This window comes from Dreissena polymorpha, chromosome 14, assembly GCF_020536995.1.
Source record: "Dreissena polymorpha isolate Duluth1 chromosome 14, UMN_Dpol_1.0, whole genome shotgun sequence".
In the NCBI taxonomy this organism is placed as follows: domain Eukaryota; kingdom Metazoa; phylum Mollusca; class Bivalvia; order Myida; family Dreissenidae; genus Dreissena; species Dreissena polymorpha.
In genome coordinates, this window is record NC_068368.1 from 7744178 (window position 1) to 7763025 (window position 18848).

The window sequence follows — 18848 nt, forward strand, 5'->3', positions numbered from 1 at the left end:
TTGTATTATAAAACGCAATAAGTATTTAAAGTCTAAAAATAAATATTGTTTTCTTTTTATTAAGGTAACGTAATTTACAAAGTTTGGTACATTCACTAAAGATACAACAGAGAAATACTCTTTTCATCATCAAAGTATCCATCCCTCATTGAAAAGTTACTTACAAATATATAATACACGGATCTTTGGTTGGTGTCAACATACACTGACATTTACGTGTCATACGGGTTATAAAAGTGCACTTGATGACCTTTGACCTACTAATGAAAAGCCAAAAATAAATAACCATTCAAGTAACAAATATAAGTCAGTTCGGGAGTAAATTCAGTAAAAGTATCTGATATTTCACAATGTTTGCAATGTTACCTCAATTTTTAAAGCAAAATACACTCATTGACATTTTGACCTTATTACAGGATCGTCAAGCATCCCAGAGGGTGACATCCCCTCCAGAATTGTTTTAAAATGTATTTTCAATCATTATTACATAAAAGGAAGCCATGCCTAAGAAATGCCATCAGATGTCAGATTTCAGGAAATTTTAGGCCAACTAGTATAACAATTTTAACATTGACACATTAAATTGATAATACTGATAATCGTTATATACAATTGTTGTATTAAAGACAATTTTAATTTTATCATTTAATTTAGATTGTTGAATTTCTTTCAACGATGATGCAATTGTTTGTCACAGTTATGTTTGTTGTGCAACTGCAACTGTTACTATTGACATAAAATTATGCATTAATGAGTCAATGTGTATCATTAATAATTCACTTTAAGTATATAATACCCCTGTCCAGTTCTAATGATGCGGTATGAATGTTATATGTGCATATGTGATGATTTCATACATGAACAGAACAGAACAGACATTTTATTTAGACTTATACATAAGTACATCGTCTTAATGCATACAGTATAAAATAAATATGTCCCGTTTTTATTACATTTAAATTGTAAACAAATATATATATATATATATATATATATATATATATATATATATATATATATATATATAAATGATGTAACATATTACTATGTTCTTTATTCAGATTATTAATGGAGAAAAGAAAGGAGATAACACCAGTATACTTAATTCGTGGTAAATGTAATTATTGCATCTGTTTGTACTTAATCTTATCACTTATTATAGATTTATTTATGATAAGTATATTAAGTTAATGGAATTATTTACATAATTCAAGTTTACTTGTCTTGTCGTAGGCACTACTATTTTGGGTTTCCCCTGGTAAATATTGTTTACCTTGTCAGTGTCATAGTGAGTAATGCTTGTCTGCTATTAGATATATAGATATTTCATTGTGGGGAGTATAAGAACCTACGCTCTTATGTTTAGCGCCACGACGTCACGTGCATTTACGCGTATTTACGTCATATTATAGACGTCATAACGGCCATTGATAAAAAATTATTTGTACAACATTTGTGGACAACATCACAATCGGTATTATTACTTTATTTATTTATTTATTTATTATAATGTATTCATTATTTAATTATTATGTATTTATTGACGTGTGCATGTTTTGTGTAAATGTAATTTAAATGAGTTGTTAGAATAATTAATTATTATTATTTTACATTGCTTAATATTACATTGTTATAATTTGAATGTATTTGTGTTTAGAGAATCGTCTACGTCTACGTCTACATCTACGCATTCGTCATCGTATGTATGTGAATGAATCGGTAGAAAGACGCATGTCTCCATGATGATTTGTTCCAAATTATCTGAATTACCGACAATACCTTTGCGATTGGTGGGTTAAAACAGGTATTGTTACTGGTGGCATATACAGTAGCACAAATCATTTGCTTTCTTAATGGACACGTGTGTTCGCCAGTACAAAAAAAACAGTTGCTACGAAGGTAAGCACAAACATAACCAAAACAAGAAATTGTTCAATGTCTTCCCATCCAAGTTCATTTGCGGAATGGCTCTTTCCGATACGTCTTTGACAGATCCGAGCTAAGTAGTAGATTTTCATATATCCTGAGCCGAATTAGTCCGTGTCCTTAACTCGGGACGCCAACCGCGATTCTAACAGCGACGTCATCACAGTGGATAGTGCTAGCATTGCCGTCATGTAAACTGAGACGATAGAGATGGTGTTGGAAATCTTCGGAATCTCAGACGCTACTATTGTTAGAAACACGGCTAAAGATAGCAACACTGTGACAGCGTAGGAATTATGCTCACCAGACGGTACCGGAAGTACAAATGTGAGGACGTTTATAAACGAAAGTAAAACCATGGGGATGATAATATAGAACACATAAAATATTGTCTTCCGCTTCAACTTCATCTTAAAAATAACAATTGCATCATCATCTATGTCCAAGTACGATTCAACTGTGGTGGAAATGGTACAATTCTGCCATAATCGATTTAACTCAATTCCAGTGGGAGAACGAAGGTATTCATTATTTTTGTATTTTAATGTATATAATTAAATAAAGGTCAGTGTACGGCTGATATTGCGAGTTTAAGTTTTCAAATTAAACAAAAGAAACCAGTGTTGCATTCCATGATAACCATTAATAAAGATCACATTTTGTTTAATGTATGAATGTCATTTTTCCTATTATTACAGTTGTACAAGCTAAATTAACAAGAAAAACTATTGAATGATTTAAAACGTATGCAACTCAAAAACATCCCTTAGAATAAATGATTAAAGATCCATCGGTAGAATTTAGGCATTGTTATGCTATTAGTTTTTTATGCTAGAATTTGTTTAATCTAGAACATTGCAAAAAGTACCAGCTACCATCTTGAACTTTCTTCAAATTGTTTAAAATAAGTGTCTTTCTCTCCTTCGATCATTTGTACATCCTGATAAGTAAAGCTCCCAGCGGAAAATTTCAGTGGACATTCCTGCGTGTCGAATGGCAAATATGTGATGTCAACGTCACAATTGGCCTCCAGAATATGTACATAAATGCATACAAATGTGTCAGTGCCTCTTTTTATAAAGCAACCGACATAAGTATGGTCCTGATGTTTCTTGTTGCAGTGCGTGCGTGCATGTGTGCGCGCGTGCGTGTGTGCATGTGTGCATGCGTGCGTGCGTGTGTTTATGGCTACACATTTAGTATTTCAATTATACTTAAATATTCATATTATATATTGAATGATAAATTTATTTTTTTGTAATTCTGTTAACCAAATACGTACATATATATGAACTCAGACAAAGAGGTAATGTATTAAAATTACATTAATCACGTTTTATCATAATTGACGTATTGTTTCTTATCCGATAAGGAAACCAGGACACTAAACCACTATAATTGACTGTTAGCAGCAATTTACTGGATCCCAGACCAGTAAAATTCCTGAATGTATTATGAAGAGCAATATCCGGTCGCCAGACATCATTTTGTAGCTACAAATGCGATGCAATTTAACTTAATCATATTTGGTTTGTCAAACGAGTTTGGCAAACGCAATATACATGGAAACAAACAGGTGATATAAGCGAAAATTAAAAACCATGACTATGCTATTGTTCTGCGAAGTAATTATTGTTTTTATACGTCCATGTATGCTTAACTTGACACATAAAACATACTAATTGTTCATTTTCCACCTAAGAAAACACAATGAATTACATTCTAATAATTGCCAATAATTTTGATTGATAAAAGCAACAACTTTCTATGATATAGAAAGTCACTTTAGCATGCACGTGTCTGTTATAACGGCATCAATTAACAGCCCCCTTTGTAGAACAGTTACAATATGCTTGACTGTGTAACACTATTAAAATGTTACTTGATTCTTTATAAACTCTGGATGTTTATATTTTCCAAACGCACTTAAAGATATTGCTCAAAGTTACCGGTTCCATTTTTTTTTCTTTATTAGAACTTAAATATGAGTCATGCAAAATGGAATTGAGTATTAAAGTGTACACACTGGTATGTGTCCCAAATTTTAATGACATATCAGCAACATATTTTCAGTAATTTACCAGCCAATACTTGGTCGCTCTGCTTTCACATATCATATATGCAAATAAAAACGTGATTTGTATGGTTTGTAATATACTTTCGTAATAAGTTAAATTGAAAAGGTAACTATCGGTTTGACATATAAACTATTGTCATTCTGTTAATCACATACTCAGTAAGCCACACTTGTCAATAATCAGGTGGAAAGAATGATAATACGTTTTATCAACTTATATTAACTAAGTTAAACGTATAGTCAATATAATAGAATGAATTGCAGAGTCGTGTTTTAATGTTTCAGTAAATGTAATAATGCACATATGATGAATAAAGCTTGTTACCAATAAAAGCCGATCATGTCATCCGTAGTCCTCTGGTTCCCACTTGAGGAATTCATCAATCCATCCTATTCCAAGTTATCCGCTTATCTTTATGCTTTATTTATGTTCATTGAAATCAATTATAGCTAAATGGGAAGTATAAGTTCTAGACAATACAAGAAATATTTAGCACCTAGGTTTTGATTAACCTTTGACGATATTTAAAGAAACAAAAAACACCGATCACGTGTTCTGATAATTAGAGGGCAAGGAAGGATACTCATAACGGTTTCAAATTTATGCAACAGAACGACATGAGTTTTTAATTGGTAGATTATCAGAGATAGTGTGAACATTCATGAATTTTAACATGATACGCTTACTGTTTTTCAATTTATTTGTATGTGCCCATGTTATTTCGTAATGTGAAAACATCAATTAATTTTTAATGCCACTCATTTTTATATAAACCTTAGTAAAAAATAAGACTCGAATAAATGCGGAAACTAGTTGCTTTACACTCAATAATGTGAGGGCTTTACTTGCATGCATATTAGCGTTACATTCGTATTTAAGAGACAATTTTAAGGACGTACGCGGTAGTTTAGTTTAAATCATGTGGCTGGAGTTGAATAAAACAAAACCAAGACAATTGCAGGCTGGTCGCTCCTTTGTACTCATGCATTTGAACGCAAGTTTCTACCGCACTTCAAAGACATGTTTTCATACACGTCATGACAAAACGAACATTTTCGCTGCCATCAAACTGATATAATCATACACTGATTTTGAGATTACTTGTGTGACTTGTTGAACTAGCAGTCACAACACGCAACCCTGTGTAGCGTACAGGAAGTTGGACATGCCCGAATTCTTAAATGGAGAGAACATCAGATATCAACGCACTAGTATAAATTATGGATTCTCAATAAGTTCAGATTGTTAACCTGTCAACAGAGAAAGTAGTTCACATATATAATGCTGATCAACCAGGATTCTATTAAATCTCGATATACTGTGCTGACATTAAGCGTGTATATTGTTTGACTTTTTTTCGATTTTTAAAGCATGCGGGTGAACTGCACTTGTGAACAAACACTGCTGGAGACATTATAGTTTCCGTTTGTTTTGCTATTCATTAATAATTAATGAAAACTAAGTTTGCAATTAAGTTTTTAATTTAATTATTGTATAAGCAATTTTCATTTATGCAATTCTTAAAATAATATTTACTCTCAAAATCATTTAATCATACTTATGGTATTTGTAATGCTATAAGTTTGAATATAAAAGAACAGACTCATCACATATTGGGAGAAATTATGTAATTTCACCCATTTTCTCTATTGTGTGTTCTTGTTTGTTTTTTATGGTGACACCCATTTGTTTTTTAAGTGCCACTTCAATTAAACTAAACTGGTGACTCTGTTTTTTTAATTGTATTTTTCTGTCATATTACGATTGCTTTATTGCAATGTTTAACAAAACAAACCATTAAAATTGTAACATACATCGTAAATAGGAGTAAAGGTACCACATTGTATTAAAATCGGTATCTCTAGTGATACACTGGCATTCTGGACGAAACAAAATATAATACAGTGGCATTTTGGACGAAACAAAATATTATAATCAATATATTTATAATAATTATGTTCATGGTCATGTAATTGTTGCAGATTGGGACACTTTTAAATATCTCGAAGCATGTGTCTGTGAATCATCCGCGAAGGTACTAACATGCCAGTGAGAAACAGTAACCTATGAATAACCAACCGACGCACATTTGTTTTGTAAACCAACAATCCATATTAAAGACACATGTCTTTGTATAACCACTAAGAAGAAATAATAATTTGCATTATTTTACGTATTCCATTAAGAAGCAAAATTAACGATTTTGGAAACGAAGCCAGAGCTTGCTATTTTTTATGGTCACATTGACGAGATTCCTGCAATAAAAATAGACCTTTGTAATAAGGACACATATTTTGTAAACTTCTTAATTGTTTAAATTCATTTCCTTTAAAAACAATATTCCTTAAATGTCTAACAAGATGATTGCAAAAAAATATATGCATACATTATTTTAATCACATTTAATATTTATATTGCCCACATGCTAATCGTGCGTCGCAGAAATTTATTATTGTTATTATTATTATTATTATTATTACTAGTAGTAGTAGTAGTAGTAGTAGCATTATTAGTAGTAGTAGTAGTAGTAGAAGTAGTATTGTTGTTGTTGTTGTTGTTGTTGTTATTGTTATTATTATTTTTATTATTATTACAATTGTTATACATATGTTTGTGATCCTTGTAAAATACAACAAAAATGAACGTAATTATTAATTCGTTGGTATAAAAATTGATAATAGAAATAATTACACTTTAGAATTCAAACAGTGGTTTGGATGTGTAAAAAGCATTAACAAATAACTAACAATTAAGAATCATATCTGTGTCAACCACAACAACATCGGTCTGGTTTATTAATGGGCGAATCTATGTTTTTGCTATATCCATCTGAGTGAAACAACTTCTAAGTGAGATTTTTTACATCATCCGCTATCTCTGAGGTCACAAGACCAGTGATACAAATTCATTGCAACATAAGAAGGCGTACGAACTCACAGGACATGTTTATACCAGAGTAGCATATATCCGTGCGTTTATTATAATGATGAATACAATGTTTTAATTTTACCCGTACAGTTCACATGCAGCGTGAAGATTTACTCTGTGCGCCGATTTTTTTCAACATTTTATCTGTTTCGGTACGCTTCATGGCTGGTTTACAATGTGTGTTTTATTATCCGATCTTTACTTGACTTTACAGGCTTCTTAATTTGTAAAAGGTTTCGCTATTAAAATCAGCAATTAAATACATTGTCTATATAGATTTTATCGAACATATGTATCATGCATATACATCCTAACTAAATAATGGGGCATTTAACACCCAATGTTACTACCTGTTCCTTAGATGCAGATTGATAATGTAGCATATGACACTAAATTCGAAAATATTTTTAACAACAAGGGATTTTGCTGATACTTGTTGAAATGTATTTTTTCAGCTTGCTGAATAAAGTTGTTACTTTGTTTTGTGGAGTTTCTTAACCATTGGGTGAAAAATAGTGATAACATGCAATTGTTATTCACTGTCATTGGTTTTTATTTTAAACAACGATTTAACAAGGTTCATGTTTATTAACAATAATTCTGGGCTATTTGGTTTGGAATCCATTCAAACGGTTTAAACCCCAATGGTTTGAATTGGCAATTCCAATATATGATTCGCATCTTTCCCTCAATATCTAACTCAGACATCCGACATAGCAATACCATTTGAGTATTATAGTTACATTTCGAGTGCATGAGTGCATATGTATGTGTGTTTTCTTTTTTCTTTTTCTTTTTTTTTTTTGGGGGGGGGGGGGCAAAAAATTACCATTACATCGCGACGATAACTTAAATTACGCCTATTCTCCTGTTTCAGAAGGTTAAGCATTATGACATGCCTTTTTTACGCGAGTAAATACAAACTAGCCGGGAAGTAACGTCAAATTATATCACCTCTAAATTAAAACGATTGCGTATTAATGCGTGTTCAAAGATGTTAGTTGTACTCCAAAACAGGTATTATTCAATTCTGAGTTTGCAACACTTTCAGAGAAGGTAACTTTAAAATATGCATACGAGCACTCTTTTTATATTCATATTTTCACAATAATAATGATCGAATCACGAGTATATTACGTTTTTAGCAATGCGAGTTAACATTTTTTAACACTGAATTAATTCATGCTTTTTCGAATTGTATGAATTGTGTATTACAGATGAACCTGTTTCTTAAAAGGAATGAATTAAAAAAAGTAACAAGGTTTTATTTATTGAAAGCCAAAAACAGCGTACTATGTATCACAAACAATTCAAGCGTTGATTAAATGACAAACTACAATAAAAATAAGAAGAAAAGTTACTTGAACATCAACGAAATCATAGTTTACACGATTGCATTTACGATTTGTACATTCGAAAAGTCATTCATGTTAAATTGGCATGCACTCTGTAAAGAAGACTCCCACTATTCTGTGCAGATTATTATGTTCATTTAACACATCGACAAACATTTCGGTTCAACGACTTATACAATAAACTTGTCGTTATGTAACATGACTTTTAGCGAGCTAGATTCCAAATTTGATATGCAACACTTAAAATTAACATCAAAATCATTCTTTGGAACGAAAGCATTTGCAAAGTTCATGAGATAAACACAGTTTGTATGAAACAGCTATTTGGTTTTCTATGGTGATGTTGTTAAGCGCTGAATGTGGCGACTTAAAATGAGGCCTTCATTCATACAAAGATACCGAATAAATATACGAACTATTGGTACAAAGATAAAATAAAATAAATAAAACTGTATGATGTTTATACGTTTTGCATAGCAAAAAAGTCCGTTATGATAAATTATGGGTATGATAAATTGGCTGACATAATTTTATGTAATAAAGAAACAGAATAGTACAATTCACAGAAAATTGCAAACAATAAACGATTTAACAAGGTAGAAAAAAAAACAACAAATTTCATAGTTGTTTTGTATACGCGGGTTTATTTGTCGTTCTGTTGTGTCCGGGAGTTTCGGCCTAATTCAAAGCCGCAAAAACGTCAGGATCATATGAATGAAATCTGCCGCCATACTTATAAAAAGATCATGGCGCCTAATATGTTCACCTCTAGACACTTAGCCTGCAATGTTTCCCATAGCTTGAGATTTGTATGAAAACGATCTCTGTTTTACAACCTCGTGGATGAATAAAGCTAGAGGAGATGAATATAAGTAGAGTATTCAGCCATTTTTTCGCGACCATTTAAATGACGCTTTCAATACTTATACAGAAATTATGATACTATTGAGATTCAGTTAAGAATATATATTTATTTGCTCAAATCAGAAACCATCGAGGCAGTTCGTAAACCACACGTTTATGTAGGATATATCAAGATAACAAGCAATTTGTTTCATCGTAGTGCGTTATAATGGTAAAATATGTTTATGTTTCATTCAGTGAAGTGGTAGAAAGACCCATTAAAGGTAGATGCCTAGCCCCGTTATCGTTTGACCGCCACTACAAACAATACCACAGTTGCTACGAAGGTAAGCCCAATGAATAACCAAAACAAGAAATAGTCCAATGCAGAAACAACATCTGTCCATCCAATTTCAGTTGCGGATCGGCTCTTTCCGTCACGTCTGCATTCACAAATCCGAGCTAAGCGGTAGATTCCCATATATCTTGAGCAGATTGAGTCCTTGTCCTTATCTCGGGACGCAAGTCGCAATTCTAACAGTGACGCCATCACAGTAGCAATGCTTAGTGCTAGCATTGCCGTCATGTAAACTGAGACGATGGAGATGGTGTTGGAGTTTTTTGGAATCTCAGACGCTACTATTGTTAGAAACACGGCCAAAGACAGGAACACTGTGACAGCGTAGGAAGCGCGCTCGCCAGACGATACCGGAAGTACAAATGTGAGGACGTTTAAAAACGAAAGTAGAACCATGGGGATGAGTATATTGAACACGTAAAATATTGACTTTCGCTTCAGCTTCTTCTTGAAAATAACCATGGCATCAACACCTTTGACTTCATCAACTGTTGTGTTGACCTGAAAATATGCAGTATTTAGCTCACCAAAATTATCCAAATTTACGCGAAATGTGTAAACAAAGATTATATGTCCTTATCGTATTCGGTTTTGTATATGCACATTTTTTGCTATTAGAATCATTCCTTTACATATTATGTATCGAAAACTCCGTTTGTAATAACTTACAGTTGATTTCAGGATTGACAGTTATTTATTCATTGTATTTGAATTTTATATATTTTAAAATAAAGGGCTGTGTTAGTTTGATATTTTCGATCTAAAGTTTTTAAAAAATACACAAAAATAAACAATGCTGCATTCGACAATAACAATTATTAACGGATAAATATTGTTTACTATATAAATTCCATATGCCAATTATGACCTTTTTACCGACCGTTAATTGCAGGGTAGAGTGATAAGAAATACTTTTTAACTTTTTTTAAATTTACGCAATGAATTAAGGCTATGATAGATGGTTTGTAATTGATCCTAGCATTGGATTTATTAATAAAAAAAGTTACAAATTGTACCAGCGACCATCTTGAATTTTCTTCAAACTCTTCCGTAATGATGCCTTTCTCTCCTTCAATCATTATTACTTCATCGATAGTATAGCTCCAAGCGGAAAACTTGAGAGGACATTCCTGTGTGTCGAACGGGAAATATGTGATGTCTACGTCACAAGTTGCCTCCAGAATCTGTACATAGATACATACATATGTGTAAGTCCAAATGTGTATAAAGTTATTGACATTAGTTTGATGCTGATGTTCTTGTTGCAACTAAAGTATGTTGTTTTGATTGCTCATTGCTCATTGTGTTTATTGTTCAGGTGATACTTGTCAATATTGCATGTTGATATATAATTTATATATTTTAATTTAGATTCCCTTTTACAAATAACCTACATAAACAAAAGCTTACAGTGATATACATTTAGATACAAATAATATGTGTCAATATTATATAAATCACGTTATATTATCATCAACCGATAGTGTTTCGTACCTGATAAGGATACCAATTAACTGCACCAGTGTTATTTACCGCCAATAACAAATTATTGGATCCGAGACCGGTAAAATTCCGGAAGGAGTTATGAAGAGCAACATCCGGTCGCCAGACATCATTTTGTGGCTATAAATGCAAATAATAAATAAATTTATTATATTTGGTTTGTCAAATTAGCATGGAATACACAATACTTTATTTAAACAAAAAGGAGATATAATTGAATAAAGAAAACCGTGTGTGTTATAATGTATTATAAAGTAATTATTGTATTAATATTACTAGTTAAATTGACACATTAAAATACTATACGTTGCCTTTTTATCACAGAAAATAATAAACGAATTAAATTCTTATGATTTCCTATTATTTTCAATGATAAATAACAACAACTTTTTATGATATAAAAAGTCATTTAAGCCGTCATGTCTCTGTTAAGACGGCGTACATCAACAGTCCTCTTTGTATACTTTTAACTGTTTAACATGTTTGACTGTTAAACAATATTAAAATGTCAAGTGATTCTTTATAAGATGAGTATGATTTTAGTCTCCGAATTTACTATATTTCTCACACTGATCTATACCTCTTAGTTTAAGATTTAGTAGAAGTTAGGCATCATGAACATTGAGATAAAATTTTTAACACTTTTGTGACCGGTATGTGTATCAAATGTAAATGAAATAGCGGCTACATATTTTTTACTAAATATCGAAATATCGGCCAATATTTTGTCGCTGTGCTTTCACCTTTCATATATGCACAGTAAAACCCCATTTGTATGGTTTGTAATGTCCTTTAGTAGCAAGCTAAATTGAACAGGTCACTTTAAATTGGACTTACACAATATTGATTTTCTGTTTATCACATACTCAATTAGCCCCACTTGTCCATAATCAGGTGTGGTTACATATAGCAAATTAAAACGAATGAATAAACTGTTACCAATAAAAGGCGACCCAGTCCTCCGTAGTCTGTTGGATTCCATTTGAGAAAATCATCATACCATGCCATTCCAAGATATCCGCTGATCTTTATGCTTTCTTCTTTTTCATTGAAATCAATAATAGCTTAAATGGAAACAAGGAAAAGTTATGTCTATACTATGCAAGAAATGTTTAGCACAAAGGTTTTCAGTAACCATTTGATGATATTAAACGAAAAACGATTTCGTGTTCTGGTGCTTATAGTGTAAAGCAGGATCAATCACGACGGTTTCAACGCTGTGAAAGATATGATTGAATCAGTACGTAAATTGCCAATTTACCAAGACAGACACATACTACATTGTTAACATATCATCACTATTACACTTATTAAACGGTACATTCCCTCATAAAAACCAACTAGAAAAGTCGCTGAAATATAGTCAGCGTCTTAATAGTGTACCGAAACAATAAGGAAAGAGTCAAATGTACAAATTATGTTCATTTGTATGAAAATAAATGATATAAATAAAGTAAAAACAATACCGCCTCGAAACTTCAAAGCGCATAAAGAATACAAAGAGCAGATGTATTGCTGCATTCGGCATAAATAAAATTAGTGCTGGATGATGCTAGATTTCTTCATTTAAAGACAACTACTTTTATGATTATATTTCCAGTCTAAACAAGTGTTATATAGCTTTTCTAAAAGATAGATCTGACTTACAATTTGAACATATGTATGCTAAAAGATAGGTCTGACTTACAACTGGAACATAGCTATGCTAAAATATAGGTATGACTAACAACTTGAACATATCTATCCTAAATAAAGGTCTGACTGACAACTGGAACATAGCTGTGCAAAATATGGGTCTGACTTACAAGTAGAACATAGCTATGCTAAAAGATAGTTCTGACTCACAACTCGAACATAGCCAGGAGAAAAGATAGGTTTGACTAGCAACTGAAGCATAGCCATGTTACAAGAAAGTTCTGACTCACAACTGGGACGAAGCCATGTTTAAAGATATTTCTTACCTACATTTTGAGGATAACTATATTAAAAAAGGTCAGAATATAGTTCTTGTTTGCTACTGGAACATAGCTTTGCCAAAAGATAGGCCTGACTGACAAATGAAAGAGAGCCATGTTAAAAGGAAGTTCTAACGTACAAGTCGATTAAAGCCATGTTAATTTATAAGTTTGACTTTCAACTTGAAAATAACTATGTTAAAATAGAGGTCTGACTGAGAACTTGAAGAGAGCCTTTTTAAAAGATAGGTCTGACTTACAACTTGAACAAAAAGATGTTAAAACTTCGACTCAAATCGAAAATTATATTTAGCTAACGAATTGGTGAAATTATCTTACAGTAGTGAATGTAATATTAACAATTATTTATTCTGAATGGAAATTTCTCCAACATCCTATAGAAAAGGTCAAAATATGTATAAGACAATCTCCAAAAAGTAAACTTACAACAGTTATTGAAACCCATTCCAATATATATGGCACTTAACAATTATTGGACGAAATTATACATACGTCTATGATCAATTATAAAATTGTTATCATACAAAGGGGATTATTTATTATCGTTAATGTTGCACGTATCTGTCATTGATCTCGGTTAGAATATAGTTATTGACATTCCTCACTGTACGTCGGACAGTTTGCATTTTTTTGCTTTGTTTTTTTATGAAGAGTCTGAATCATACATTGTACGGTTTACTGAATTATTTTTACTGCAAATAAATAAATTTATAAATATCTCGAAGCATGTTCTTGTAAAAAAAAACGCGAATGGGATGAATGGCTAGGCGGGTTAAAAAAGAACATAATATATATATAACACATGTCTTTGTTTATGCACCGAGAAATAATTGTCATTATTTGTATGCTCCTTATACCCATTCTTATACTTACGGAGCAAAAAAAAAAAACGATTTAATTTATTCATTTGTCAATTATCCGGAACACGCGTAAATTCTTGTAGAAACAACCTGCTCCATATATTTGCTGTATTAAAAATAAAATACATTCTTAAACACAAATAACTTACTATTTAAAATCATATGTGTTTCAACCTCAACAACATCGCTCTGGTTTATTAAAGGGCGAATGTTTTTGCTATATCCATCTGAGTGAAACAACTTTTTGATGAGGTTTTTGACATCATCCGCTGTCTCTGAAGTCACAAAACCAGTGGTACAAATCCATTGCAACATAAGCAGCCGAACGAACTCATAGGACATGTTTATACCACAGTCGCATACATCCGTACGTATATTGTTTTGATGAATACTAGGTTTTACTTTTGCTCATACAGTTCACATGCATCGTCGATTTGTTTGACATTTGATCTGTTTTGAAACGCTTCGTTGCTGGTTTACAAATGCATATTTTATAACCCAATCTTCACCTATCTATACAGGATCCATAGTTTGTTTAATGTGTGCTTTTAAAATCAGCCATTAAATACACTGTCAATATAGATTATATCGAATATGTGTATCATGCATATACATCTTAAATAAGTCATGGGGCATTTAACACGAAATGTTACTACTTTTTCATGACATACAGTTCGATAATGCATTATATGATAATTAAAATACATTAATAAAAAAGGGATTTTGCAGATACTTGTACACATGTTTTCCCCCGTGCTTAAAAAAGTTGTTATTCTGTTGTTCAGGTATTTTCTTAACCATTTAGTGAATAAATAGTAATTAAATCAAATTGTTATTCTCTTTGAGTGACTTTTTAAATTAAAACAACGTTGCTATGAGGTTAATGTTTATTCACATGTGTACGTGTTGTGATTAATTCTGAGCCTCGTGTTTGGTTTGGAATCCTTTCAACCGGTTTAAACCCACTATGCTTTGCTTTAACCGTTCCAATATATGAGTGGCACCTTTCCCCATACATCTGACTAAAACATCCTAATAAGCAATACCCTATTAGCATAGTTACATGGTTTATGGCGTGTTTTTGGAGGGATTGTTGGGCTGTTTATGTCAGGTTTCTTGTTTTGTTTATATAAATTTGACAAATAAATGACGTCTATATTGCTGTGGAAACTTAATGGGCCCACTTTTCCTGTTTCAGAAGGTTTACCAGCATAACATTCGCATAGTAAAGCCAGTACATAAAAAAGTTACTTTGACTAAGCAGAAACGTCTTGGTATAAAGTCTCTATTCTTTGCGATTCTTAATTTATTGACACATTAAAGCGACTGGTTGTATGACGTATCCACCTATGTTAGATGTACTCCAACAAGGATTATTATCTTATTCTGAGTTATGAATAATTTTAAGAGAATGTAGATGTTCAAAAGTCATTAGAGCACTCTTTCTGTATACGTAGTTTTACAATATTAATATTCAAATCACGAGCATAGAATGTTTTAAGAAAAGCGAGTTAACATTTTGTAAAACTTGTTTCCTTCAGTCGTTTGGATTTACTGAGTTTGTACTTCAAAAAAACGAATGATAAAACTTGTACTTAAAAAAAACGAATGATTTAGCAGTAGTAGTAGTAGTACAAAAAGCAGTAATTATAGCAGTAATAGTAGAAATAGAAGAAGCTGTAGTAGAAGAAGTTGTAGTAGTAGAAGTAGTAGCAGTAGTAGTAGTAAAAGTAGTAGTAGCAGTTGTAGTAGTAGTAGTAGTAGTAGTAGTAGTAGTAGTAGTAGTAGTAGTAGTAGTAGTAGTAGTAGTAGTAGTAGTAGTAGTAGTAGTAGTAGAAGTAGTATAAGTAGTAGTAGTAGTAGTAGCAGTAGTAGTAGTAGTAGTAGTAGTAGTAGTAGTAGTAGTAGTAGTAGTAGTAGTAGTAGTAGTAGTAGTAGTAGTAGTAGTAGTAGTAGTAGTAGTAGTAGTAGTAGTAGTAGTAGTAGTAGTAGTAGTAGTAGTAGTAGTAGTAGTAGTAGTGGTAGTAGTAGTTAGTAGTAGTAGTAGTAGTAGTAGTAGTAGTAGTAGTAGTAGTAGTAGTAGTAGTAGTAGTAGTAGTAGTAGTAGTAGTAGTAGTAGTAGTAGTAGTAGTAGTAGTAGTAGTAGTAGTAGTAGTTAGTAGTAGTAGTAGTAGTAGTAGTAGTAGTAGTAGTAGTAGTAGTAGTAGTAGTATAGTAGTAGTAGTAGTAGTAGTAGTTGTAGTAGTAGTAGTAGTAGAAGTAGTAGTAGTAGTAGTAGTAGTAGTAGTAGTAGTAGTAGTATAGTAGTAGTAGTAGTAGTAGTAGTAGTAGTAGTAGTAGTAATAGTAGTAGTAGTAGTAGTAGTAGTAGTAGTAGTAGTAGTAGTAGTAGTAGTAGTAGTAGTAGTAGTAGTAGTAGTAGTAGTAGTAGTCGTAGTAGTAGTAGTAGTAGTAGTAGTTGTTGTAGTAGTAGTAGTAGTAGTAGTAGTAGTAGTAGTAGTAGTAGTAGTAGTAGTAGTAGTAGTAGTAGTAGTAGTAGTAGTAGTAGTAGTAGTAGTAGTAGTAGTAGTAGTAGTAGTAGTAGTAGTAGTAGTAGTAGTAGTAGTACTCAGATCTTGTTAATTTCGATTGACTGCATCAAGAAATGATTTTCGGTGAAGCTTTTACCCAACTTAAATTGACATTATGATTTAATTGCGCGTAACAAAATAAAAGCGTTCTTTACATTTAACGGGGCATGCTCTAACAGCTTTATTTACATTTAAAACATACCTCGTATTCGTATTAATTGTGGGACTTCACGCTTAAAGGCGATAGATAAAATTCACGCTCATACGGGCGTTAAGTTGATAAAAAGCTAGGAGTGAGAACACAATAAACATGTACGTTCAGGCCCAGCCAATGTTTATCGGAGTTGGAGGGGGCGGCACATGAAGAAAATTTCTGAACCCAACTCTAATATGATGCATGTGCCTTACGTTATGCGTTTAGATAGAAACATATGTTTCCAACAAATATACGCCACCCAAAGTCAAAAAGTGTTACTTATCCCAGAAACTAGGTAAAGAATCGGCAAGTATGCTTAAAAGTTAATGCAGGCCTGTATATAAAAGAATATAGTTATTTATTTTTAAAAATACGAAACTATTTCCTTATCTTCCAAAGCACTGTTGATTATTTCGACAACACATTCGGCACAACTTGGTCGGGCGGTTAAAATAGGTCACTTTTGATAAAGTAGAATAGATCTATACATGAAATTATACTTTTTGTTAGAATTTAATTTATTGCACTGTCATTTAGACAGCCGAGTATCGATAATTACGAGGTCAATTCAACTGCAGTATGTCCGAATTGCAACGTAAATGTGTGAGTATTATATGTGGATCCTGGCGACGATCATGCCGTTCTCTGTTTGCAATAAAATAAATAAAAAAATGTGTTATTAACAAAATAACACATAAAATATTTAATTTTTTTAAAAGATTTTGTGACAAATAGTATGTCCATAAATGTTTAAAGCTAAATACAATTACTATAACATAGTCGTAAATCACAGAAGCATTATCAGGACATTGATTCGTATAACACGTATAATGTGAATGTTTAATGAACGTTTATTGAAATAAAACATCTTGTTATGGTTTTATTTTTGGATAATTTAAAAAAATTCTTAAGGAGTTATAACGGAAATACAAAACGAAGTAATTAAAAAAAGCAAGCATTCGAGAAAAAACTTTGCGCAAGGATAATTCTCAATCTCTGAAGCACGTTGCACCCTGCCTTGTTACTATGGTGGTGTGAGAACAAACACAAGTTTGGATCAGACGCATAACCGCATGTGTGAGGCATTCGACCGACAGGCCTGCAACTGCGGTGGTCGAAGGAATGGACTCAGTGAGCTTTAGAAAAATTGAGCCATAAACGAATTATTTTGAGGCGAATGTTGCAACTGCGTAGATGTCGTTGTTGAGAATGGTGCATATATACAAGTCCAAGTCTCGACAATCCTGAATCATTTATTATAATGACTCACACGAAGACAGAATGATTGAATGAACTGTCGACGAGTTTTCAAAAGTCTCAGAGGAATATGCCAGATGTTTAGATGATTGTCTGGCAAACATCCACATTCATCAAAATACTTGCTATTATCGAAATTAGTAAAGCCGCCAATCAACAGGATACACTTTACACCGGTAGTGTTGACCTTATTTTGGCATCTGTATGTGCAGCGCAATTGGAAGCTTTTACGTTTTTTAACGCCTTGATACAGTATCCAGTGTTCGGGATCTCGTGACTTTGTGGGATCCCAATTAAACGTTGTTGTGTTGTTTTTTTTTCAAATATCTTTTTGAAACATTTAGTCGCAGGAATTTCAACTAGTGCATAAAAACATATTTTGATTCTGCTTATTGCATGTGAAATACATCGGAATAACTGTAATAAGCCTGTGGTCTTGTTCAAAATTCTATTTATTAATACTACACGGTATGCTTCATGAAACGTGAAGGTTTTTCACCGATTTCAGACGTATTCAAGGATTTATTCTTCTACCTTCAGATATCGTCACTAAGTGCAAGAAAATGGTCGTTTATGCACTCACGATTTTTATAAAAATGTACTTCAATAACTTGAGATATTTGCAAAAATAAAGTTCTAAACGGTGTGTTCGAATTCCGTGCAGCCCGTGTGTTATCCCGTGAAAACCACGCTGATACTGCACCCTGGTATCACAATAGATCGCTTACTAATACCCTTCGTCAGGACACAGCGTGGGTTGACCGGCAATTTCAGCGGCAGAGGCATAATCAATGGGACAGCTCATGGGATGGTGAGTCCGATGCCTAGTGGTCATTGTATGACGCCGAAATATTTCTGCAGCACTCGCGCCTTGATCTTGAGCTTTTTGGTTGCATAGGGGTCATTATAATGTTTATACATGTTTGGTTTTGTTTTAGCTTTTAACTTAATCACTAGTAATAAAAATGCAAGTGAACAGAAAAGCAAATGATTTTTTTT

The 18848-nt window shown here is 32.5% G+C and overlaps 1 protein-coding gene and 1 long non-coding RNA gene across 2 annotated transcripts; one reads left to right on the forward strand and one right to left on the reverse strand.

Annotated features, from left to right (window-relative positions):
* The first annotated feature begins 1314 nt into the window (after positions 1-1314).
* On the forward strand, positions 1315-2511 carry LOC127858687 (uncharacterized). Its single transcript, XR_008039020.1, has 2 exons — positions 1315-1474; positions 1658-2511. It is a non-coding gene; the product is annotated as an uncharacterized LOC127858687 (long non-coding RNA).
* Positions 2512-9431: 6920 nt separating this feature from the next.
* LOC127858573 (neuronal acetylcholine receptor subunit alpha-5-like) lies at positions 9432-11999 on the reverse strand. The gene is made up of 3 exons (XM_052395779.1): positions 11931-11999; positions 10505-10672; positions 9432-9989 (listed from the first exon to the last, which is right to left on the reverse strand). The coding sequence occupies exons 1-3, from the start codon at positions 11997-11999 to the stop codon at positions 9432-9434; spliced, it is 795 nt and encodes a 264-aa protein (XP_052251739.1).
* Between the last annotated feature and the right edge of the window lie 6849 nt (positions 12000-18848).